Source organism: Tenrec ecaudatus, chromosome 12 (genome assembly GCF_050624435.1).
Source record: "Tenrec ecaudatus isolate mTenEca1 chromosome 12, mTenEca1.hap1, whole genome shotgun sequence".
Classification (NCBI taxonomy): Eukaryota; Metazoa; Chordata; class Mammalia; order Afrosoricida; family Tenrecidae; genus Tenrec; species Tenrec ecaudatus.
The window spans coordinates 117110755-117137519 of NC_134541.1; the positions used below are offsets into that span (position 1 = coordinate 117110755).

The window sequence follows — 26765 nt, forward strand, 5'->3', positions numbered from 1 at the left end:
AACAATGTCAATATAAATTGTTCAGAAAGGCCATGGTGGCTTAGTGGTTACATGTTGAACTGCGATCCTCATGGTTGGCAGTTCAAAACCACCAGCAGCTCTGAGAAAGAAAGATGAACTTTTACTGTTGTGGGTTCTCTATGAGTCAGCATTGGCTTGATGACAATATTGTTCAAAACTTATTGTTCAAATACGTTAGGAACCCTGGTTGCCCCGTTGGGTAAATGTTGAACTGCTAATTGCAAGGTTGGTGGTTTAAATCCACCAGCTTCTCTGTGGGAGAAAGACAAGGCTGTCTGCTCTTATAAAGATTTACAAAGCCCCATGAACACTGTATAGGGTCATTATTGGTTGGAAAAACTCCATGATGGTGAGACACACATTTTTTAGTGACATTGCTTACATTTTTCATAATGTGTCAGCATTCTCATTAATTCTATTCTAGTTCTAGTAATCTAGCTTCCCTGCCCCTTGACTTCTCATCCTTGTTTTAGAGAAATTGTTGACCAACTGGAGAATATATATTTAACTAAAGGATAAGCTTGGTGGATAACTTTGGTTCAAGATTTAAAGAACATCTCGGGAAAATAATCTCAGGGGGCCCATCAGGTCTAATAATTATGGGCTTTTAAAGAATTTGAATTATGTTCCACCTTTTTTCTCTGATTCTATCAAGATCAATGCATTGATCAGAATGGTAGCTGCTGCCACCTGGTTCTTCTGGTCTCAGAGGGGATAAGGCTGTGGGTTGTGTAGATAATAAACATAATTTCTTAAGCTGAGTAATAACATATGAGATTTCTCAAATATAAATTAAAAAATTCATAGTTAGTATATATAGACACTATATCCTTTGATAGCCGGGGCACCATCAGCTTTCTTCCACCACACTTGCTTATGCACCCATTTTGTCTTCAGTGATCATGTTGGGAAGGTGAACATCGCAGAATGCCAATTGTTAGAACAAAGTGTTCTTGCCTTGAGGGAGCACTTGAGTCGAGGTCCAATGTCCATCTGTAACCTTAATTCTTAACATATGACTATGAATACATAGTTCTAGTCCTCTCTCATTATATACATACCTGTATTTAGACCTCTTAAAATGTTCTTTGCCTCCTGGTTTTTTACTTTCCCCTTGTCCCATCATCATGTTCAGTCTTCATTCAGGTTTAGTAATTCCTCACTGCTACATTGCCCTTGATTAAGCCCCACTAGACATCCTATGCCTTCTCTCCATTGATTTTAGTTCACTTGTTGTTCCCTTGTCCCTGGGATTGGTTCCCCCACACCCCCACCACTTCCTTTCTCCCACTTCCCCTTCTCCCATATCCCCCTGGAAACATTGGTCCCATTCTTTTCATCTCTGAATTATTTACCCTGCCTATCTTATCTAGATAGACATACAGATACATTAATAAGTGCAAAACCCGCAAAGCCAAATATAACAACAAAGGAAGTCAAGACCAACAAAACAACAACAACACAACAACAAAAAGAAAGCTGTTTGTAATAACAAATGTTTGAATACTTACTCTGTGTCTGACATTAATTATGTGCTGAGCGAGGCCTGAGTGAACAAAATAGATATATTTCCCATAAGACTATTTAGTGTGCTCTTATAATTTATGAAGATAAATTCCTGTTTTCGATTTTCACAGATTGTTTAAATTGACCTTATAATCAACTTTTTATATGCAGCTAATTATGCAGTTTCTCTCGGAGGATTCCTCTACTTTGTGACCTACTTCCCATTTAACATTGTCTCTGAAAAGTATACAGATCTGACTCTCTTCCAGAAGTTGGCTTTCTGTCTCTCCTCAAATATTGCAATGGCAATGGGAGTTGAACAACTGGTGAAGGCAGAAATGGATAGTAAGTATTATTTAGATACCAGGGTGAAGTGGAAAAGTATTGTTAGTGGGATCCACTTTATGCATGCACAGGCTTGTTCCAACAACACACATTTACATATCTCTCTGAAAGTTGTGGGTGTTTGCAGAGAAGTCTCAGACTTGTCTTTGGCTCCCTCAGGGGGCCTTCCAGTAAAGGTCAAATCAAAGCGGTGATTTTGAGGGAATCTGCTGAGCCAGTTAATTAAAGCAAAGAGGTCAGCTCAGAAGTTTATTATGACTGTTCAGGGATTCCAAAGCATCAGTCTTGTTAGCTTTTCTCTCAAAGGTCACTGGATAATTACTGGGATTTATTAGGATTGTGTGTTCAGATAATTGAACACTGCATTGTTGAGAGAAGAGTCAGGAAATTTGAGCCAGGGAATTTTTTTCCATCACAACGCACCTACTTTAAGGGGGGTAGCAAAGTCTATCCCTTGAGAATTTTCCTGAGAAAACTTATCCTATCTGCCCTGTGGTCTCTTGATCATGCCCCTTAAGACTTAACTTTTATTGTCAAAACTTCATATCAAAAAGGTGCATGATTTGAGTCCTTCTAGAGGATGCCCAAACTGCTCATTTTGTTTGGTATAAATCAATAAGTCTACTGACCCAGTTCAGAAAGTGAGAGACAAGAATATGCCTTTAGACAAGTATAGACCTGCATGGAGGGTATGTTAACAAATTATAGCTTTACATTTTCATATTTGTGTTTAATGAATGTGTCTATGATTTTTATAGCAGTACTTTTTGACTTATCCTTGTATTTATTTGCCATATGATTTTGATTACAAACATGTTAAAATTGCTTGATATTGCTAAACTTCCCTCCAATAAAACCTAGTCTACTCTGGAATGTGATTGTTCCCACATTTCTGACCAAAAAATTACCACATGTCTGTTAGGACCGCTTCCTACTTCTTTTCAACATTGATTCAATGGCAGTGAGTTGTTTGTTTTGGGAGCGGGGCATCTGATGGTCAGGAATCCTAGTGGTATAGTGGGCTATGCATTGGGTTGCTAACAGCAAGGTCAGCAGTTCGAAACAGCCAACTGCTTTGCAGGGAAAAGATAAAGCTTTCTACTCCTGAAAAGATTTAGAGCCTCAGAAACCCAAAGGGGCAGTTATACTCTATACCATACAGTTTCTACAAGTTGGAATTGACCCAACAGCAGGGGCAGTTCTGCTGTGTCCGATAGGGACATGAGGCCAGGGAGTTTGTGTTTGGTTAGGATTTATAGAAGAAAACCTGGTGGCACAGGGGCTTACCAGCTACTAAGTTGGCTGCTAACTGCAAAGTTAGCAGTTTAATACTGTCAGTTGCTCCTCTTTGCAGGGAAAACATTTACAGACTCAGAACCCCAAGGAAGCAGTTCTGCTTGGTATGGTTGGGTCCTATGAGTCAAAATTGCCTCTTGGGAGGTGGAGGTGGAAGTGGAGGGAGCGAGCATGGATCTACTTTTATAATTTCTTTCTCCTTTTTTTCCCCTACATGCATTATCTACAAAAATGTATTTGAGACTTTTTTTTGTGTGTTTAGCATCCAGCTCTACTTTTCCCACAAGGAATAATCCAATGAGCATTTGGCTAGCATGAGGAGGGATGGAGGAGAAGGGCCACGTCTTATTCCATAAGCCTGTTTATTCTTAAAATATATTGTTCTGAACTTTTGGTATTTTCTTGTTGTTGTTATTGTGTCAGTCATAACTAATTATTTTTTTGGTTAGGGGTGTAGAGGAGCATACCCCTGGTGAATGCATGCTCAATTTGTCTTTGGTCAACCTAAATTCTAGGGGGATAAGAAAGTATTTGTTTACAGTAGCTCTCTCTGTTTAACTGTTTTGTCTCCGTTGAAACTTACATGAAATATGTCCTCTTGTGTTTTAGATGTTGGAATTAGATGGAATAACATTTTGGCAACACAAGTGGATTCATTTGCCTTTGTCTATATACTTGGAATGCTTTTATTTGATGCTTTCTTATATGGCCTTGTGACCTGGTATATAGAAGCAGTCTTTCCTGGACAATATGGGGTGCCAAAGCCATGGAACTTTTTCTTGATGGTGAGCTATAATGCTTCTGTTATGCAGAGAGACCAGAGTCCTCATGACTCTGTCTTTTAGTAGTTATGGAAATCTCTTGGGATTAACTCAGCAATGCTTATAATTGGATCAATAAATCAGGTGAAGAAAATTCTTATCTACTCTATAGCTATAATAATTTATTATCCCTTTGATTAATACCTAATACACATAGACATGTGTGTATGTGTTGGACTGCTAACCAAGAGATTGGTGGTTCAAGCCCACCAGTGGCTCTATAGGAGAAAGATGAGACTATCTACTTTCATAAAGATTTACAACATTGAAAATCCTATACATAGGGTTGGTTCTGAATCAAAATTGACTTGATGGCAGTTGGTGGGATATATATGTGGGGTGTGTTAGTCTGGGTAGACTAGAGAAACAAATTCATAGACAATCATGTATATAAGAAAGAGCTTTATATAGAAGAGCAACTGAATATTGAGAAAACATCCCAGCTCAGTTCAGATCAAGTCCATAAGTCTGATATTAGCCCATATGTCCAATACCAATCTATAAAGTCCTCTTCAGACTCACTGAATTCATGCAATGGACACCGAATGCAGGCAGATGACAGGCCAGTGGGTGAAAAGTCTTGTGAATCCAGTGGTGGTGTTAGCATCTCAACACTGGCGTGGGTCTCCACGTGGCTCCTCCAGCTCTGGGACTCTAGCATAGCTCCATGTGTCTTGTCAATAGGAATGTCTCCCAGGGAATGAGCTATTTCTTAGCACCTCCAAATGAGTTCATCAAGCGGTGACCTGATTGACAGGCTCAACTCCGCTCCTTCACTCTTCAGTCTCCAATTGACGGTTATGTAACTACCACATGGGGGTTTCAAGAAGTTCATGAAATTATCTTTTCAGTCCATTTATCATAAACCTTTTGAAGCCATCTTGTATATAAATATAAGTAATCTGTCAGTTATGGCTCCCAGCCCCAAACTTTATAAATGGTCCTTTTTCCAGTCCAGTGTTTTATAAAAGATTGAACTCAGAACATAAACAAGTAGGTAGTGTGTCTTGGGATGTTGATAAGGAAAGTTTCAGTTATGTCCCACATCTGAATACTCACCATCTGTTTCCTTTCCGGAATTTTTCAGCTAGAGTTAGAGCCACAGAATAGTAGAAGGCACCCGTTACATCTCGCTCTCTTCTCTGTCTTTTCCATTAGTGCTGTTGGCTTATATAGGAGTCAGAGAAGTGATTAACACTTTTCACTCTGACCTCCTTTTAGCTTTATAGTTTAGTACTGTGTTTTTATGATATGGGTTTTTTTAAGTCATTTTATTGGGGGCTTTTACAGCTCTTATCATGAACCATACATACGTATATTGTATCAAGCACATTTATAAATATGTTGCCATCACCATTTTCAAAACATTTCTACTTGAGCTCTTGATATCAGCTCATTTTGGGGGGTGCGGGGTTGGGGAGGAATTTCAATTATAGCCAATTGTCTCCAAAATTTAACCCCATGAAAATGTTAGCAATTCATTGTTGTACAAACAAAGCAAAACAGGCCAACCGATTTTCAGTGCTCCATTTTACAATGCCACCATGGTGATTACGTCTTTATTCCCTTCTTAGCGCTCTTACTGGTTTGGTGATACAATTGCAAATAAAGACCCAGGTGAACTTTATGAGACTATTCAAAACAAGTATTTTGAAGTGGAACCTACTGACTTGGTGCAAGGTATCCAGATCAAACATTTGTACAAGGTATTGCCTCATAGATTTTTTTTGGGGGGGTAGGGGTGGGGAGTTCGAACTAAAATTTAGTTTATAGTTCAAGATAAATGATGAGATATCAATAAAAGGTCATAAACATGTTTATTTTCTTTGAGAAATAGAAAAATGAAATTAATATATCACACATAATATAATACTATGTAATACTATGAAAATAATATAATGTCGGGGTGGGGGGTTGCATAAAAAAAACAGATAAAAATAAGAAAATAATATAATGTTAATTTCTTTGTCCTTCCTCCAGGATAGAATCTCATGTCTAAACGATTGCCTGTTTTCAAAAGCAGGGCCAATGTGGAGCCTGCTGAATATGTTAACATTAAGTTTTGTTCACAAAAGTTGTACATTCATCTCTTTGTAATCTTCTGTGAACACTAATTTTAGCAAGGAGTGAGACTCTTGGATCTCTCTGTTTATGTGAATCAACTCCAGGCATAGAATAATCCATATGTGTACGGCCTTCTCTTCCCTGACACCAGCTCCTTAGGTTGGTTTACACTTTCCATCACAGAGCTTGCAGAAACTCAAGCTCTCAATAATTAGCTCATCTCACAACTCCCCTTTGGGTTGACTTTGCTGCTATTCTACATCACCTAAATGATTTTCACTCCAAAGCCAGCGTCCCTTTCCTTCCCCACAGTGTGGATCCCCCAAACGTGGTCATTTCTGTCTCTGGTATCTTTCTAATGGTAGTTTTTGCTCTCCGAGTCTCATTGCCAAACACCCTAATTAGTGAATGTTAATCCTCAAGGAACTCAGACCGCAGATGACCAGACGTGGGGAAGGCTGTTCTACAAGTTAGTAGCGAAAGTCCCGAGGCGGTAAATTAGGACGGCACGGGGGGAAGAGAGGCCCTGCTTGGTGCAGTAGATCCAGCTGTTGAAAGTGATGGGAGAAGTGGGAATAATAAGGCCCATGGACTTAGGTGCCTGTTACTGGGAGAGCTCGAGAAACTGCAGACAAACGAACGGCTTCATAGCAATATATCGACAGATTCCCATCCCCGTGGGTCAAAGAGCAGAAAGAGAAACCTACCTCCAGAGCTAATTATAAGAATAGCAGAGCTCTAAGAAGGTTAAATTATCAATGTAGGCAGGTGTGTCCCATTTTTTCCTGAACCTTCAGTCTGCAAAAATGGCCACTCCTCTCTGTTAATAATGAGCGTTTCTTCCTCCTTCCTGAAGTTTGTATAGCTGGCGGCTCTCTCTCTCTCTCTCTCTCTCTCTCTCTCTCTCTCTCTCAACTGTCCTCTCAGAATTTGTTCCCCATTACTCCTTCTGATCACTAGGAAAATGTTGATTAGAGTAGACAACCCGCCAAGGTATTTTCCAATGATCTAGAAATATCTCTGGGTTTTCATGGCGTTGAAGAGGGCGCACTGCATGCCCAAATAAACTTGCACAAGCGCCTTGGGTCCTTTTTGAGGTTGTCAGAAAAGGCATGGTACTTTCCAGGTTGGTCTCTTGGATTGCTTTTGGGGAAGTCAAATGCTTGACATAGATGCCTACTGCAAAGCCCGTGAGGAATTAGCGGAGCCCTCCCCATCGCAGACGCATCAACATGACACACAAGAAGGTGAACTACTTTGGCAGCAGAATCTACAGTCTCAGTCAGGCTTTCAGATGACTGCATCCCCAGCCAACTTCTGCTTTCTTCTTTATGTTTTGGCAAGAACAAATATAGCAAAACCTTTGACAATTCAACATGTTTTTCCAGTACAATTTAGTGAGGGTGACGCTATGCATCATGCTGTGTAACTGCCACGTATATTCCTCTCTAAACTATTCCCCTACCATTTTTGTAATACGAGTTTGCAGAAATCGATAAGTGATGCCAATGGCAACCGACAACAAAAACACCCACTACCATCGAGTTGTTGCTGACTCATGGGTTTCTGAGACTGTACTCCTTACAGGAGCAGACAGCCTCATCCTTCTCCCACACTAAGGCTTGTGGATTGGAACCATCTACCTCACGGTCGGCAACCCAATGCCTAACCCATGGTGCTAACAGAATTTCTTACAAACGGCATGTGGAGATGACTATTTTAATTTTTTCAACCTTTGTATGCTATCAAATTAAATAAGGGCCCTCTAGGTGAAAGAAAGTGAGCTCGGGTGGTGTAGCATTTACGCATTGGGCTGCTAAATGCAAGGTCAGCAGTTCAAAACCACCAGCAACTGGGGAAGAAAGGCAGGGCCTTTCTACTCCCCTAAAGAGCTGCCGTCTGGGAAACCCACAGGGTAGTTCCACTGTATCCTACAGTGTGGCTATGAGTTACCATCGACTCGATGGCAATGAGTTTGTTTTTGGCAGGTGAAAGAGAGGAGTTCTTGTGGTGCAGTGGGCCACGTACTGGGCTGCCAACCACAAGGACAGCAGTTCAAAGCTATGCGCCACTCCTCAGGAGAAAGCTGAGGCTCTCCGCTCCCACAAAGGCCCACAGCCTCACAAAACCAGAGGCGCAGTACCACTCTATCAGTGCAAGGCACTCTCAGTTGGAACAGACTCAATAGCAGTGGGGTTGTCTTGTATTTTGAAGGTAAAAGAATTACAGGCATTTATGCATATTTAACATTCACCTCAAATTCTCTGCCCTGAGTCAGCTCCCAACTCACAGCGATCCTACCCCGGTGTGTCTTCTCAACTGTAAGCCTTTATGGGAACTGATAGGCCCATCCTGCTCCCATGGAGAGACGAGGCTTCAAACTACTGACCGCCTGGCCAGCAGCTGAATTCGAAACCCACTACACCACCACAGCCCCTATAATGTGGATTCATGGCTCTCAATTTTGAGTGGACATCAGAAACACCTAGGGGATTTGTTGGTAAAACACAGATTTCTAGGTTTAGCTTCCACAGTTTCTTATTCAGTGGGTCTGAGATGGGTTCTGAAATTTGCTTTATTATTTTTACTATTTTAAAAAACATAATACTAGCTGGCATTTGAATACTTCCTCTGACGAGTGTCATGTTAAAATGTTATTTTAATAAGTATTCATTGCATCCCTATTCTAGAAGGATTATTATTATCAATTTACACATGGACAAAAGAAAACCGAAGCATAGACATTAGGAAGATTGAGAACCACTGATATAGGCAAATACACCTATATTTATAAATTTACATATCTACATACCTATAGTTATACCTATATATAATTTTTACTTTCTTCTTCTTTCATCTTTTACTTTTTTCTTTCCTCCTGTCCCACTTTCATGTTTACCCATCATTTGCCCGTCAGCAATTCCTGTTAGATACATTTTGATTGATCAAACACTACATTCAGAAACCCTACATTCTCCTTACCATCAATTTTAGAACCCTTGCTATTCCTCTGTCCCTGTTGTTATTGGCTGACTGCTCAACTTCCCCCTCCTCCTCCCCTCCTGTGGCTCCCCTTGGGATAACTTGACCTGCCTATCTTATATAGATTGACAAACCACCCACCCCTGGAAAAAAAAAAGCAAGCAAGCAAGAAAGACCATACAAATAGTTCCAAGTCTAGCTGGTATCCTGACCCAGAGTAGATGCATATCTCTGTTAAATAGAGAGCAGGACTGGTTATAGTGCCAGAAGCTATTCTTTTGTTTTGAAATCATTTTATTGGGGACTCATCCAACTCTTATGACAATCCATCCATCCATTGTGTCATGCATATTTGTACACTTGTTTCTATCATTATTCTCAAAACATTTTCTTTCCACTTGAGCCCTGGGTCTCAGCTTTTCCCTCCCTTCCCCACCCTCTCTCCCTCATGAACCCTTGATAATTTATAAATTATTATTATTTTTCATGTCTTACACTGACAAATGTCTCCCTTCACCCACTTTTCTGTTGTCCATCCCCCAGGGAGAGGATGATATATAGATCCTTGTGATTGGTTCCCCCTTCCTCCTCCCTCCTTCCCTCTCCCCTCCTGGAATTGCTACTCTCATTATTGGTCCTGAGGGGTTTATCTGTCCTGGATTCCCTGTGTTTCCAGCTCTTATCTGTATCAATGTGCATCCTTTGGTTTAGTCAGATTTGTAAGGTAGAATTGGGTTCATGACAGTGGGGGGAGGAAGCATTAAAGAACTAGAGGAAAGTTATAAGTTTCATCAGTGCTGTACTGCACCCTGATGGACTCATTTCCTCTCCAAAACCCTTCTGTAAGGGGATGTTCAGTTGCCTATGGATGGTCTTTGGGTCCCCACTCCGCACTCCTCCTCATTCACAATGATATGATATTTTGTTCTTTGATGTCTGATACCTGATCCTATCAACACCTCATTATCACACAAGGTGGTGTTCTTCCATGTGGGCTTTGTTGCTTCTCAGCTAGATGGCTGCTTGTTTATCTTCTAGCCTTTTAGACCCCAGATGCTGTCTATATCTTTTGATAGCTGGGCACCACCAGCTTTCTTCACCGCATTTGCTTATGTACTCACTTTGTCTTCAGCAAATTTGTAATGAAGGTGAGCATCATGGAATGCCAGTTTAATAGAACAAAGTGTTCTTGCATTGAGGGAGTACTTGAGTGAGTCCCAATATCCATCTGCTACCTTAATACTAAACCTATAAACATATGCACATAGATCTATTTCCCCATTGTCATATATAAATATATTTAAATATGTACATGCCTGCATTTAGACCTCTTTAAATGCCATCTGCTCCCTAGTTCTTTCCTCTATTTCCTTTTACTTTCCTTTTCTCCCACTATCATGTTCAGCCTTTATTTGGGTTTCAGTAATTCCTCTCCATTACATTGCTCTTGATCAAGTCCTACCAGATCTCCTACACCCTCCTCGCCACTTGTTCCTGGGATTGTCAACACCCACTTCCTTTCCACTGCCCCATCCTCCCATATGCGACCCCCCCCCCCAGACATCCTGTTGTTTTCTCCTCCAGATTGTTTATCCCTGATATCTTATCTAGATAGACCTGCAGAGATAATAATATGCACAAAAAAACAAGGCAGAACAAAACCAAGCAACAAAAGAAAACAAAACAATAACAAAAAGAAAAGCCTGTACATAGTTCAAGGTCTGTTTGTTGAACTTTAGGAATGTTTTCTGGTAGAGTCTTAAGGGGTGCCACACCCTGGACCAAAGTCTATTTTTGGTGTTCCCCAGGGACTTTGTTGCTCTGCTCCCCTTGCTGTTCTGTTGCACGCCCTTAGTATTTTGCCTCGATATGGTGGGGGTCAGATCAGGTGCAATTCCTTCACTGTGTCTCCATGTTGTCCCCCGTAGTGCTATGGGTCAGTGAGGGACGTCATGTCTCATATTGGTGCCAGCCCTATGGTCTTCTGAGCAGGAATATTGTCCTCAGGGTTTGGGGGCCAGGATGTGTTCCACTCTTTCTTCCTCCCCGTTCATTTGTTCCTGTATGCTTTGATCAGACATACCCCACTCCCTGAGCTGTAGCTTCAGTGCTGTCCTCTGAAACGAATTCGTATGTGGGTAGTGGGGGATGTCCACATAGTTGGTTTGGGGGCTGGCCCCTCAGACTTCCAGAAGCTATTTTTACTGATAACTAGGCACCATGTGTTTTCTTCACCACACTTTGCTATGAAACCCATGTCTTCAGGGATCACTTCATGGCAGTAGGTGTTGAGCAGCGCCTTGTTATAAGAGCTAATTGCTCCTAGATTAGCCAGTCAACATTTCGAGTACAAGCCTATTACAGACCCAGACCCATAGATGCCTACTTGAACATTCCTGAGTCCAAAAACTATGGAAAAAAAGAAATGATTGTTATTGCCCTAAAGCCACTAAATTTTAGTAAGTTAATGTTCAAGATATATAACTGAAATAGCTGTTGGTTACTGAAAATGGGATGCTTTTACAGAAGTCTAAATGTGAGGAAATTAACCTTTAAACTGGGTAGAAGTTGGAAGAACCTTGAAGAAAATTGTATTAAAAGTATAAAGGGTCTGGCACAAACCGGTAGCAAAGGTCAGATGTCTTGCAGATGGCTGCCACTGAGGGGGAGTAAAGAAACTGGGGGAAAGAAAATGCTTGTTAAATAACAGCAAAGCTGTTGTTGACACTCTTACCAGGAATAATGAGGAAAATAGAAAATGCACCCAATTGACCTAAGGAGATTTACAGGCAGGTAGGGTTTATTTTGGATTCTTGTTCCTGCTAACTTTTAATGACAGTTCGGGTAAAAATTTACAGAGCCTCTTTGTTTGCCATTCAACAATTCATCCCCAGTTTATTTTGTGGCATTGACTGTATTCCTCTTCCCGGTACACAGCACTGTTTTTCCATCTTCCCTGGCTCCCCATTTACACCCATACTCCCCTCTTGCTTCTTCTTGTCATCTGGGCTTGGGTATTTGACAAATGCATCCACTGACGGGCACTGAAGTTGTTTTCTGTTTGTTGTTTTTCTTGCTATTGTGAACAGAGCCGGGATGATATGTGCACATATCCATTTGAGTCATCGATATCATTGCTCTAGACTACATACCTACTAGTGGCCTCTGGGATCATAGGTATTTCCATTTCCAATGTTTTCAGGAAGGGCCATCCTGTTCTCAACAGAAATTGTACTGTTTTATAACTCCAGAAGAGGTACACACACACCAGCCGAGCCCACGGCAAACTAGCTGACTGCAGTGTATAACTTAAATCTCCACAGGAGCAAATAACTTCATTTTTCTTCTGTAGAATGACTGGTGACTTTGAACTGTTGACATTGCAATTTTCATGAAGCTGTATAACTTTTTTTGTTTGCTGCACATTTAGATCTGTGATCTGTCCTGAGTTAATTATTGTGAAAGATATAAGTTTTATGTCTAGATTTTTTTTTGTGCACGTGAATGTCTAGTTCTTCTAGCACTATTTGTTTAAGAGACTATCCTTTATCAAGTTCTGGACCCCTAATCGACATAATTAAACCATTCACATTTATAGTGACTATTGTTATCCTTATATAAATATGTACCATATTTGTAACTATTACATTAATGACTCATGTTCTTTCTTTTCCTTCAGTTGTATAATTCTACTGTGTCTACCTTTCAGCATTTAACACTATTTTAAAAACTGATTTAAAACTGTTTTTATTCATTGATATACAATTTGCAAAGAAATTCCTGGTAAACCACCCAGGATGCATTGGGCTGCTATGCAAGCTCAGCAGTTCTAACCCACCGGCTACTCCCATGGAGGTAGTAGGGTTTCTGTCCCTGGAAAAATTCACAGCCTTGGAAATGAACAGTTTTACTCTGCCCTATAGCGTTTCTATAAGATGCTTACATCAGAATCGACTCCATGGCATTTTATGCCATTTACAGTCTATATTGATAACTGATGTAAAGTCCACTTTTAAACAGCACGATGCCATTTCCAAAGGATCCCTGGAGGTGCTGTTGTTTAGGTGTTGGACTGCCAGCCTCAAGGATGGCAATTCAAATGCACCAGTAGCTCCTGGGTGAAAGAGGAGACTATTTGAAATCATAATGATTTACAATCTCAGAAACCCTATGTCTGGGTTGTAATTCAAAATCAACTTAATGGCAGTGGGTAAGCAACTTCAATATTGGAAGACTCTATGTGCCAACTATTGAATTAATCTGGATGCATAAAAAAGATGCAAAGAGCTTAATGCTAAGCCCCAATTTAAGAACAATTAATTCTTATGACATGGCCCTGTTTGATGTGCTTGATGCTTGACATCACGAAGAGATGACTGGAGATATGGGTGCTATAGCAAAGTGAGGGGAAGAAGCCAGATGATCACCAAAAATCAGAAAGAATAGTACCTGGGGTCTTAAAGATTGTTTAAAAGCAAGCAGTCATCTAAGTGAGGCATCAACTAAGTCCACATGGAAGAAGCACACCAGCTTGTGTGATCCAAGGATTGTAAATAATACAATCCCAATCTAAAGGATGGAAAGGCATCAGAGTTTCAATTGCAAGCATCTGGTTTTCAGAAGGCTATCAATGACAGTAGAATCCCCAAATCCATCTTCAGGGTCCACACATGGATTTAGCCTCTGGTGAATCCCCGCAATCATAGTTTAGGGATGTGAATATCCATGTTATCAGACAGAGAACATTGTAAAGTTGATTATGGCAGATGTAGTTAGGTCAAAATATAATATCTTATCATCCAATCTGCCTTTTGATACATTTAAAAGCTGTTTCAGTTTAAAAACATTTTTTAAGTGAAGGGGAAGCACACATGAAATAAGCCCTTGGTGAATCCCTTCTGACCATAGATCAGGAATATGAATACCTTGCTAACAAGCAGAATGCATTGGAAAGGGGTTTGCTGCAGATGCAGTTAGATTAAAATTTATCACTCTTTCATTTGCTCTTCCTTCACGATTCATTTAAATTTGTTCTAGGTTTTAATATTTTCTGCTTTCTTTACAATTGAGGTTTTCCACCTGTTTTACTTTGTTATTCTTATTAGTTTTTTTGGTTTGCTTTTTCATGTTTTTCTGTATATGAAATCTAGGATGGGTAAGTCTATAGAGACAGTAACTGGATTAATAGTATCTTGGGGATATGGCAGGGGCGATTAAGGGGAAATAGGGAGCTAATAACTATGAGTACAAGAATGAAGAAAATGTTCTAGAATGAATTGTGATGATAACTGTACAACTCTTTTTGATGTGATTGAACTATTGAATTGGATTATATGTCAATTATATACCAATCAAACCGCTGGGGTGGAGGGGGAAAGTTTCAAGGGAAACACAGCCACTGTACCAAAAAGAATTGGTCAACATTAGACCATCTCCAGAGATACAGCATCTAATAAAGGACCAATGGTTTTAAAGGACAACATTCAAGCAGCACTAACTGCAGTAACAAAAAATAAAACTCCAGGAATTGGTAGATGACTTATTGAAACACTTGGGAGAACTGATGAAATGTTGGAGGTGCTCACCTGTCTATGCCAGAAATGTGGAAGACAGCTGCCTGGCCAACTCACAAGAGACCCGTATCTGTGTTAGTTCCGAAGAAAGGTGTCCCAATAGAATAAGGAAGTAATCAAACGATATCAATATTTTCACATGCAAGTGAAAGTTTATTGAAGGTAATTCCAGAATCACTGCGGTAGTACATCGACAGAGAGCTGCCAGAAATTCAAGGAGGATTCAGAAGAGGTTGCGGCACAGGGTATACCGTTGCTGATGGCAGATGGATGTTGACTGAAAGCAGACAATACCATAAAGACGCTTTATTGACTATAAAAGGTATTTAACTGTGTTGATCATCACAGATTATGGATAACGTTGCAAAAACCCCAGCATTCCAGAGCAATTAATCATGTTTATTCAGAGGCTGTGCAAAGGCAGGAGGCAGTTATTAACGAACAAAGGGATACCCATGAATGTTTTAAAAGGAAGAAAGGTGCGTGGTCAGCATTGTATCCTTTCACTCTTATTACACCATCTATACAGTGAGCGCCTTAGCCAAGATGAACTTGACCTCAAGGTTGGCTCGAGGCTAACTAACGTTTGCTTGCTGACAGCAAAGAAGGCTTGATGCACTTACTGGGGGAAATCAAAGACTACAACATCATCCAGTCTATGATACACCTCATTATAAAGAAAAAAAACATATCAAAATAAATGAAGAAAATACTGAAGTTGTCAGAGATTTTCGTTGGAATTGGAATTCAGAATCGACACTTTTGGAAGCAACAGTCAAGAAATCAAACAATATATTACACTGGCAAATCTGTTGCAAAGACCCCTTTATAATGTTATAGAGCACAGATGTTCTGTTTTCCCCACAAGGACATTTTGAGTTGGAACTTACTCAATGGCACCTAACAGTAACAACAATACCATTTCGCAGTTCATATAATGCTACATCACACGACATTTCCAATTCTTTGTTCATGTCCCTTAGAAAACTGCTTTCTTACATTTTAATGAACCCTCAGCTATAATCATCCACTATATGGTTGCTATTATTTTAAAGAAACAGTGATCTGATAGGATAAGTGTCCGTTAACTATCAAGAATAAGAAAGAATATTTTATTATAGTATTGTTGATTTATTGTACAAGGCACTATTGTTTTTTTAACGTACATGCAGTTTCCTGACCTATAAGGTTTTCTTTTTCTATGAGTAAATTCTTCTAATGTTCCTTGCAAGGCATATCCAGTAGTGACAAATCTCATCAATTTTCAAAAATAATTTAATTTTTGTCATTGTTCTTGATAATATACCCAGAGAAAAACATACCGATTCAATTTCTACTATACAGCTCAATGATGTTGATTACAATTTTCAAATTGCACAATTCATTCATTCTTCTTCTTCTTCTCAAAATTAGTCTTTCCCACATCAATGCCGCCTCACTGTCCACCTCAGTTTCTTACCTAACGTTTTTGAGTTGCTATTTTCAATTTAATTCCATATGGATAGTTCTTTAAAGGAAAACAGCGCTCAAGGCAGGCATTCTTTACTTAAACTAAACTGTTATTTTGTTTAAATAAAACTTAAAGGGATGTTTTGGATTGAGATTTAAAGATTGTTTCTAGGCAATAATTTGGACATTCATCCAATCTCCTTGACTCCAGTCAGTCTGGATTCCATGATAATTGGTCATTTTTTCCTGAATTCTTTTTGGTCAGGATTCTTCTGCAGAATTTTCTGCAGCAAAGGTATCCAGGAGCGACACAAGTTTTCTAGGCTCATGGTAAAATAGGTAGTTACTTATGAAGACAATGCATTTCATGTCCTTCTCTTCTTCCCAACTCTCCTTCCTCGGTTACCGTAGGCAAAGACAGGCTCACTGTTATACCTTGAAGGCGCTTGCATAAATTTTAAGGTCCTATGTGCTAGGCAAAGCATAGGATGGTGGACCGAAGCCATCACACTAAAATTTCAAACTGGAAACTGAGACCCAGGAGGTATTTAGCTGTACATAAGCAGCCTCAGAAGCTGCTCTTTTTTATTTTGTTGTTGTAAATGTTCTGCTTTTGCCAATTCGACTTTTTACATGTGTCCAACTTATTGAACTGGACCAATAGGTAATATCATGATCAATGGAGAAGAGATTGGGTTGTCAAGGATTTTGCCCTGCTTGGATGCCTAACCAAGGTTCATGGAAGAGCAGCCAAGAGATCAAAAGACACACTGCATCAGGTCTCTTTAAAGTTGAGAAACAATGATGCCGCTTTGAGGACTGAGATGCACTCGACCCAAGTCATGGTATTTTCAATGGTCTCATATGCATGTGTCTGACACACTGACATGCTGTCATGAGAGAGCAGTCCCTGGAGAAGGACAACATGCTTGGTAAAGTAGAAGCGCAGGGAAAAGAGGCAGGCCCTGCAGAAGAATTGACACAATGGCTGTACCAAAGGGTTCAAACATAGGAGTAATTGTGAGGATGGTGCAGGACTGGGCGGTGCTCAGCTCTTTTGTGCAGAGGGTCGCTATAGATCAGGACCGACTCAGTGAGGCCCAACAACAGCTTATTGACATTATATTAACTGGCTGTGTAATCTGTGCCCTTAATTCATGCCACTTTAAAAAAAATCACAGTAAACAGAAAATCAGCGTCCCTTCTTCTTCCTCTCTCTGGCCCTTGATAACTACTAATAAATGTTGGTCTCTACACATTGGCCTATTGTATTTTTATGTATGTAAGGCCATACAAAGGGGCATAGTGGGTTATGCATTGGGTTGCAAACTGCAAGATCAGCAGTTCAAATCCACTGGCTGCTCCAGGGAAAATGATGAGGCCATCTGCTCTGGTAAGCATTTCCAGCTGTGGGAGCCCTAGGGAGAGGTTCGATTCCGTCATGTAGGGTTTCTATGAGTAAAAATGGAGTCATGGCACTGGGAATCGAGATCAGACAATAGATGTCCTTTCATGGTTGGCTTAGTTTGCTCAGCATACTGACTCTGTGTTCTTTCCGTGCCCAGACTTCATTTCCCTCGACGGAGTGGAATGCCATTGTACGCATGTGCCGCACTTGTTTCCCCATCATCTGTTAATGGACATTTGGCTCGTTTCTACCTTTGAGTTATTATTACTGGTGCTGCAATAGAACAAGTATTTATTTGAGTCTCTACTTTCAAAAATATTTTGGATCTATATGTAAGGGCGAAATTTCTGGACTATGTGGTAGTTCTAGGGGGCAAATTTCTAGACTGGGGTTAGTTCTACTTGTAGATTTTTGAAGCACTATTACGCTGTTTTCCACATGGCGGAACCATTTTTATTCCTGTCAGCAATGCGCAGGATTAACAATTCCTCACATTGTCATCAACACATTTGAAAAACCGTAGCCACCTTAATGGAGGCCAAATGGAATCTCCTTGTGCTTTTGGTTTGCATTTGGTGGCTGATGATACTGAGCATGTTTTCACGCATTTGGTGGCTTTTAGTGAAATGCTAGTCCTTTGTCCATTTTTCCATAGGGTTTTCTTTTTGTGGTTAAATTGCTGACATTTTATATATTCATATTAGTTTCTCATTGCATATGTGATTTCCAAAGATCTTGTCGGAGAAAGTTATTTTTCTTTTGAATCATTTTATTGGGGGCTCGTACAATTCTTATCACAATCCATCCATCCATCCATCCATTGTGTCGAGCACATTTGTACATTTGTTGCCCTGAGAAAGGTCTTGTTCTTTCTTCACTTTTGAAGGATATTTTGGGTAGATTGATAGGATTTCCCCCCAACACTATATAGTTCACTCCGCCTCATATTACTTTGACAAAAGCTGATGTAATTTTAACTCGTGCTCCTTTGTACATCTTTCCCCCCAATATTTCCTCTTTGTGTCGACTCTCTGTGATTTGAATATGATATGCTTGGGTGTAAGTATCTCTAAGGATCTTTATCAATGTTTTGGGGGCTTTCTGGATTTGTGGTGCGGTATCTGTCAACCATTTTGGAAAACGCCCAGCCATTGTTAATTCAAACACTTCTTCCTTTCTTTTCTTTATTAACATGTATGTAGCACCCTTTGGCAATGTCCCAGTTATGTTTAGTTTGTTTGGCTGCCTTTATCCCCCAATATGCTTCTTGTTTGTTTTTCGGGACATATACCAAAGGCCGTTAATATTTTCTTTAGCTATATCAAACTATTCTTTCTGTCTCAAGGCTTTTGATTTCTCATTATTTTCTTTAGTGTTTCTTAGCATTTCTATTTTGATTATTCATCAGTTCTTGTAGATTGTCCACTTTTTCCACCGACCTCTCCTAGCACGCCAATCATGGGGACTTTTTTGGTTTTGTGATTTTAATATTTCTGTCATCTCTAAATCTGCTTTGACTTTTTAACCAGTCTATTCAGACTGTTTTTTAAAAAATATTTTCCAGCCTGTGAGTTTTGCTTTTTAGCTCTTTCATTGAAGGCAAGACCTAATATTAGAATGTATGCATGAATTAAGAATAAAGGTTCTTTTGATTGTAAAGTTCAAAGGATGTCAACGTAATGATAACAAGTGGAAGAGGAGGAAGCATGTGGTCCTATAACTAGGTTCTTAGTGAACATGGGTCCCTAGGTTTTGATCTTTACAAATTCTTCTCAGCATTGCTCCCACTCCCCTAATCCACCCATTGGTGAAACAGAAGTTGGGCATATCCTTCGTACTGTGTTCAATCTTAGAGGAGGCTATTTTGGGGTATTTCCCTTTTGTCACATTGGATTCTGAAAGGGTTCAAAAGTTTGTATTCTCCTCTTTCATCAGGAAACCTAATTGGCCTTTAAGAACCCAGACACTATATCTTTTGATAGCCAGGCACCATCAGTTTTCTTCGCCATATTTGCTTATGCACGTTTGTCTTTAGCGATTGTGTCAGGAAGGTGAGCATCATGGAATGCCAGTTTAATAGAACACAGTATTCTTGCACTGAGGGAGTACTTGAGTGGAGGCCTAATGTCCCTCTCCTACCTTAATACTAAACCTATACATATCTGCACAAAGATCTATTTCCACATCTGCATATATATTTACATATATACATGCCTTTATTTAGACCTCTATAAATGTCCTTTGACTCCTAGCTCTTTCCTCTATTTCCTTTTGCCCCACTATCATGTTCAGCCTTCATTTGGTTTCATTCTCGGTTACATTACTCTTGGTCATGCCCTACATGGCCTCCTACACTCACCTTACCACCGATTGGGATCACTTGTTGTTCCCTTGTCTCTGGGTTTGTTAATACCACTTCCTTTCCTCCCACCTCCCTATCTCCCATATCCCCCATCCTTGTCGGTTCCGTTGTTTTCTCCTCCAGATTGTCCATCCAGCCTATTTTATTTAGACAGACCTGTGGAGACAATAACATACACAAAAAGAAGACAGAGCAAAACCAAGCAACAAAAGAAAACAAAACAACAACAACAACAAAAAAGCCAATGACAAAACAAAACAAAACCAAAAAATAACACAACAACAACAAAAAGAAAGGCTGTAGTTAATTCAAGAACTGTTTGTTGGTCTTTAGGAGTGTTTTCTGGTCAAGTCTGATAGGTTGCCAAGACCTGGCCCCAAAGTCTATTTTTGCTATTCCCTGGGGAATTTGTTGCTCTGTTCCCCTTGCTGTTCTGTTCCACGCCCTTAGTGTTTTGCCTCAGTGTGGTGGCATCAGATCAGGTGGAATTCCCACACTGTGTCTCCAGTGTTGTCCGCTGTAGGGCTATGGGTCAGTGAGGGATGCCGTGTCTCATAGTGGGGCCCGCCATATGGTCTTCTCTGTGGATTGGTGCTCTGAGTGGGAATTTTGTCCTCAGGCTTGGTGGGCCAGGATGTGCTCCACTCTCTCTTCCCCAGGAAGGGTGATTTCTAAGCTTTTTATATTGAGAAGTTCGATTAAGTTTAATTTTATTTGAGGGATTAAAAAATTAAGAGTTCCTTTGTGGGTAGGAAGTTTAGATATTCATGCAAGTACAGGCTTCAAATAAGCCTTAATTTATAATCAGTGAGTTCTATTGGTGGAAATATTTGTTTTAAGTAAAAAAAAAAATGACATGGGTTGTATCCCAACTCTTCCATTTAAATTTTGTGATTCTTAAAACTATTTTCAACTTATTTTTATTTAAAATTCAGCCAAAATCTTAGCAATATGTGTAGTATCCAGGTTCTGTCCCAGGTAAGCAAATGTTGATGTACTACCTCTCCTTTAGATATTTGTTCCCCCACCCCATACCCCACCCCCTAAAGTTAAGGATGGTTGATTATTTGGAAACCTCCCCTCTTATGACGGGTTTGAGAAAAGTCTAAATTATAGAGATTATTTGGTTTCTTCTTGTTGCTACAGTGGGTTAAACTTTGCATTAATACCAGAAGCAATACTAGAGTAAACATAAGGAATTTGAGGGCCCATAAAATATTTGTGTATTGGTTTTCAGCAGACAGTTCTTCAAATTAGGGGAAACACAGTAACAAAATGATTGGAGCAAAAAGTAAGAATGAAATTGCTCAGGGGATATTTGTATACCTACTCCGACATTTAAAATCCCATATTTTCCTTCAAATCTGATTTCCTTTTCATCATTTCATTTTCCTTATACTTTTTTTCATAAATTAGTGATGTGTTGTTTATTCTAAAGATAATTGAAATGTGTGCTTATTCTTCACAATTGATTGCAATCGATATAAAGTATTTGTGGATTCTCCCCTGCATAGGAATTCCGAGTGCAGCAAATTACCAAACCCGCTATAAAAGACTTGTCTTTGAACTTATATGAGGGACAGATAACGGTTCTCCTAGGACACAGCGGAGCAGGAAAGTCCACTACTCTCTCTGTTCTCTCAGGTAGGTGTTGATCACTGTTCAAAGGATGAGGCACAGGTGTCTGCCTATAGAAACTGGGCACAAATATATGAGACTTTTCTGTACCCCTCGATGTTGAAGGGTTAGTTATCTCAGTGATACTTTCAATTGTTTACTAATCCACTTTGTTTCTAAGTTTCAAGCAATTTTTATAATACAACATTTTTAAAAGAGCATTTATTTGGGGGGTGGGAAGAAGACATTACATAAAGATTTTAAAAAGGTGAATTGATCAAGAATATATAGCAATTATAAGTGAGTATGCAACAAGCAGAGGAATATCGAAATATTCAAAGCAAAAATTAATATCTGTGAATAAGAAGCATATAACTCTCTATTACAGTTGGAGAATATCACCTCTTGCAGAAATTGGTATGACAGAAAAGTAGTGAATAGTAACACTAAAGAGTTTACCACAAGCAACAAGGTATAACTGACATTTATGGAAAACTCCTCCCAACAATAGGATAACACCTATTTTTTCCAATACCCATGGACTGTTCACCAAGGTAGAGCATATCCTAGGCACTCCTTGAAAGGGTGAGCAATGTGTGTGGCACAAGGGAAATGATTCAAGATTGAAACTCCGAGAAGAATGAAGAATGAAACGCATCAGAAATGATAAAATGTGGGTAAATATTAAGTACTTGTTTAACATCTAAAAAAGTATTAAAGACTTTTAACATTTTTGTGTGCTAAAATTTCTTGACAAGAATATTGGATATTTAACTGAAATAAATAGGTCTCCTTTGGGGATAGGCGTGTGAAGAGCTATGAAGACCCAGTGAAACAAGCACAGATGACTAAAGAAACCTCAAAGACTCAGAAAAGAGATATACACCAGACAGATCATAGGAGAAATTCAGAATGACAAATACAAAGAGATAATCTTGAAAGAAAAAAAAAAAGACAAAACTCATCTCATAAAAGGGGTTCCCAGTAGATTAGTCACTAACTATTCCTCAGAAACAATGTAGACTGGAAGGCAATGGAATGACTGGTTTAAAGTACTGAAAAAAAAATAACTGTAAACCAAGAATCTTAGATTCAGTAAAAAATTTTTTTTAATAAAGGCAAAATATTTTTACACATAAGTAATGATATAAAGTTAATTGCTAACATAATCGCCTTACAAGAAATACCCAGAGAAGTTGTTCATGCTCAAAGCAAGTAAGTGCAGAAGGGAATTCAAATCCAGATGGGGAAAAGAAAACATTAAAATCAGCACCAGTAAAGTTTATTGTTGTAAATGACAGTGGGAATGCATATTCCTATTTTCTTCTCTGAATTGATTTAAAAGCAATTGTATAGAAAGTATATTTATCCTTGTATTGCTTGACTTGTAACATAAAAGTAATACATTTGACACTGGGAGAAATAGGTGAGTTAATAATTGAAAAATCTACTTTCCCCTCAACGTCACATGGGCCATATTTCATTATCAACCATATGGTAGTGCATAAAATAAGCTTAAATACATTTGAATTGAAGCAAATAGAAAAATGTATAGCTTTCAGCCATAGTGGAATGAAACAGAAAAACATCAACAGAAAAAAGCACGGGAATTCACAACTTTGTGAAAGTTAAACAACTCACGTAACATAAATTAGTATCAAGCAGTTCTGCTCTGTGCTACAGGGTCATTATGACTCAGAATTCACTTGAGGACAGAATAGTGAGGAAGATGAAAATTAGTGAAATGGAATGTATATGAAAATAGAGAAAATTAAGGAAAGTAAAAGTCAGACCTTCACAAATATTTATGTAGATCGCCATGAAAATAAGAGAAGAATCAAATTGCTAAGATCAGAAATGAAAGAACAATGATAGATTTTGGAGGTCTAAAGGAGTTATCAGACGTTTTTATGTTATGATTTTAAAAACAACTAAAACTATAATGTTACCTGTGTTTAATTGGAAATGCAAAAAGGCATTTGACAATCTAGATCTAAACAAATGGTATTGTTACTTTTGATTTTAGGATGATCAGATGCAACTTACTATAAAGAAGTTTTTTAAAAAAATGAAAACTATATTGATGAGAAAAAGGCCTGAAAAATTGTGCCAAGGAATTTTTCCCATCACAACAATGATCATTCTCCTTTTTTGCTGGTTTAATTTAACAATCCTTTGCAATGGCCACAAAATTCATAGACAATGCTCACAATTATGGGTTTAGTAGGGACATTAATAGGTTACGTACAAACCAGGATAAAAAAAAAACAACATTTAAAGAAACAGTCATTTTGTCTGCAGTTTATTCTCAACCATGCCAGTAGGCACACCTCTCTCTGGCCTGCAGCCTCTCAGCTCTCTTGGCCTCTGCCCTGCTGTGGGATTACAAACCTTCCTGAACACTGATAAATGCCCACAGGGCTCTTCACTGCAAGCTAGCTCTCTGCCAGAAGGCACTGAACTTTACTTGTTCTATGGCCAGGATGTTTGCTGCTCCTTTGGCCTCTGTTGCTACCGTGGCTCCTTCTGTGGCTGCCCCTTTTCCACACAGGCTACAGTGACTCAGTGTATGAATAATCCTTCCATTTTCACTTGTGGCTTCTTGCTCTGTTCAATTGTTTTGCCCCCAGAATCCTTCAGTTTTGCAAATCAAGAGTTAATTCTCCCCAACCGCCTTTGTTTCTTTCAATTTGAGAAGTGCTGATTTTGTTCTTCCCTTTGGGTTTTCTAATTCCACATTTTCTAAATCCACATTCCATTATAATACTTTACTTTGTGTTCTCGAGCTGCCTTCGAAATTTTCTGTTCAGCTCAGTAACTTCAACATCTTTCCTTTTGCTATAGCTATTCTACATTTAAGAGCAACTATCAGTCCCTATGACATCTCTTTCACTCCCCTTTTTTGATGTCTTCCTAATGACCTTTTTCTTTCTTCAGCTTGTCTGGTCTTCAGGCTTTAGTGTTCAGTATTTCGAACTAGTCTTGAGCTGTATACCCTAAATTATAGTGGGGTGTACTGGTTTTAATTTTCTTCTACTTCAAATCAAACTTCCATATGAGCAAATGATAGCCTATTCCACATTTGGTCCTTGGCCTTGTTCTGACTGGTGATATTGAGTTTGTTGTCTCTTTTCCCTAGAGACTATCTGATTCCTGTGTTTTACATCTGCTAAAGTCCACATGTGTAGTTGCCATTTTTGTTTTAGGAAAAGGTATTTACAGTGTCTTAAGTCATTGATCTTGCAAAATTCTATCTTGCAGTCTCCTACCTTGTTTCTATCAGTAAGGCCACAATTTTCAAGTACCAATCTGTCTTGTTTCAAACTTTCACATTTCAACTACAAGTATATTAGTGCTTCTTGATTGTGTGTTTGATCCATTTCAGATGGAAGACATTGGTCAAAATGATCATCTTTGACACTAAGAGTTAGTGCATACATTTGAATAATAATGATATTAACTAGCCTTCTACACTGTAGGCATATGAAGATCATCTGACTATGGACAGCATTATATTTCAGGATAGATCTTGAGAGGTTCTTTTTGGTCAATGAAGGTGACATCATTCCTGGTCATATGGATGACGGATTCACCACCCATCTCAGTTTGTCGAATGATGGTGGCTTGCTTGCTGCTGTGACACAGGATGTTATGCCACCGGTATCTCAAACATCAGCAGAGCTACAAGAGTGGACAGATTTTAGCTGAGCTTCCAGACTAATACTAGACTCAGAATAAGGATTTAGCAAACTATCCTTGAAAAAATATGGCAGTAAAAACCTTATGAATAGCAATGGACCATTGTCTAGTAGAGGATCACAAGATGAGCCCTCCCCCTTTTGGGAAGGCATTCACCTAGAACTGGGGAACAGCTGCACCCTCAAGTCCACCTTCCTGGTGTGGAGGTTGTCCAGTGTTAGGACCTTTGTCTGCTGATACTGGACGGTGCAAAATGAGAAGAAACAGCTTTAATACGCCATTAATAAGTGGAATATGAACTTTATGCAATATGAATCAAGGAAAATTGAAAGTGAAATGGAGTGTGTGAAAAACAAAATTGTAGGTATTAATGAGCCATTAAAATTTTTTTAAGTGATATAACCCATGAAGTGTGATTCTTTGTTGCAACTATGGATAGCAATTATGCAAGTATTTCAAATTATTTTTTGAATCTGTGATATCTGCCTCATTTTGTATCTTAATTTCTTCAGAGGGAATGTTTCATTTTTATTGTCTGGATATTTAAGTGTTAATAATCTATCAAATCAAGGACAGTCTATAGATAATAAATGTTGTCAAATGGTTGATGATAATATGTGCTAATATGATAAATTCTTTAGTGTTTTATTACTCAAGTGAGTTTTACTCATTCATATTCATGGATAGTTAGAACATACGGTTTTTAAAGATATTATTAAAATTTGCTTATAAATCTTTCACTAAAAATAACCATTGAGTTAATTTTTCTGTGTGCAATATTGCTCATTTTTATGAGTAATTTACAAATAGACCATAAAGTTGTGGTGTTAATGAATCGTATATTATCAGGAAAGCTAGACCTTTACATGCTTTTTGCTTAATTTTAGGTCTCTATCCACCTACCAGTGGGGAAGTCTATATTAATGGATATGACATCTCAAAGAACATAGTCCAGATCAGAAAAAACTTGGGCTTATGTCCCCAGCAGGACCTGTTGTTTAATTACTTGACTGTTTCAGAACACCTTTATTTCTATTGTATGGTGAGCCAAAGATATGTTCCTCTTTCTAATTCTGTTTGCGTTCTTCGGGTAGATTACTAAAGATTAATATCCTTGTTCTAAAAAATCATATCATTGTAAATGAGGGGGAGTGCAGAGTGGAGACTCAAAGCCCATCAGTAGGCAACTGGACACCCCCTTACTGAAGGGTTGTGGGGAGGAGATGAACCAGTCAGGGTACAGAATAGCAACAATAAAACATGTAACTTCCTCTAGCTCTTAAGTGCTCCCCCCTCCCACTATCATGATCCCAATTCTACCTTACAACTCTGGCTAGACCAGAGGATGTACGTAGGTACAGATAGCAACTGGAAACAGAGGGAATCCAGGACAGATGACCTTTTCAGGTCCAGTGGTGAGAGTGGTAATGCCTGGAGGGTGGGATGGAAAGGGGGAACTGATTGAAACAATCTACCTATAGACTCCTCCCTGGGGGATGGACAGCAGAGAAGAGGGCGGGGGAGACGTCGGACAGTGTAACATATGACAAAATAATAATAATTTATGAATTATGAAAGGTTCATAAGGGAGGGGGAGAGGGGAGGGATGGAGAAAATGAGCA

At 39.1% G+C, this 26765-nt stretch overlaps 1 protein-coding gene across 1 annotated transcript in view; it reads left to right on the top strand.

Moving 5' to 3' along the window:
• Positions 1-26765, top strand: part of LOC142422892 (phospholipid-transporting ATPase ABCA3-like) — a 182539-nt gene that overhangs the window by 61966 nt on the left and 93808 nt on the right. The window contains exons 3-7 of the mRNA XM_075528112.1: positions 1699-1872; positions 3778-3953; positions 5564-5695; positions 21342-21471; positions 26031-26185. Coding sequence (XP_075384227.1) covers positions 1699-1872; positions 3778-3953; positions 5564-5695; positions 21342-21471; positions 26031-26185 — 767 coding nt within the window. The remainder of the gene's footprint in view (positions 1-1698; positions 1873-3777; positions 3954-5563; positions 5696-21341; positions 21472-26030; positions 26186-26765) is intronic.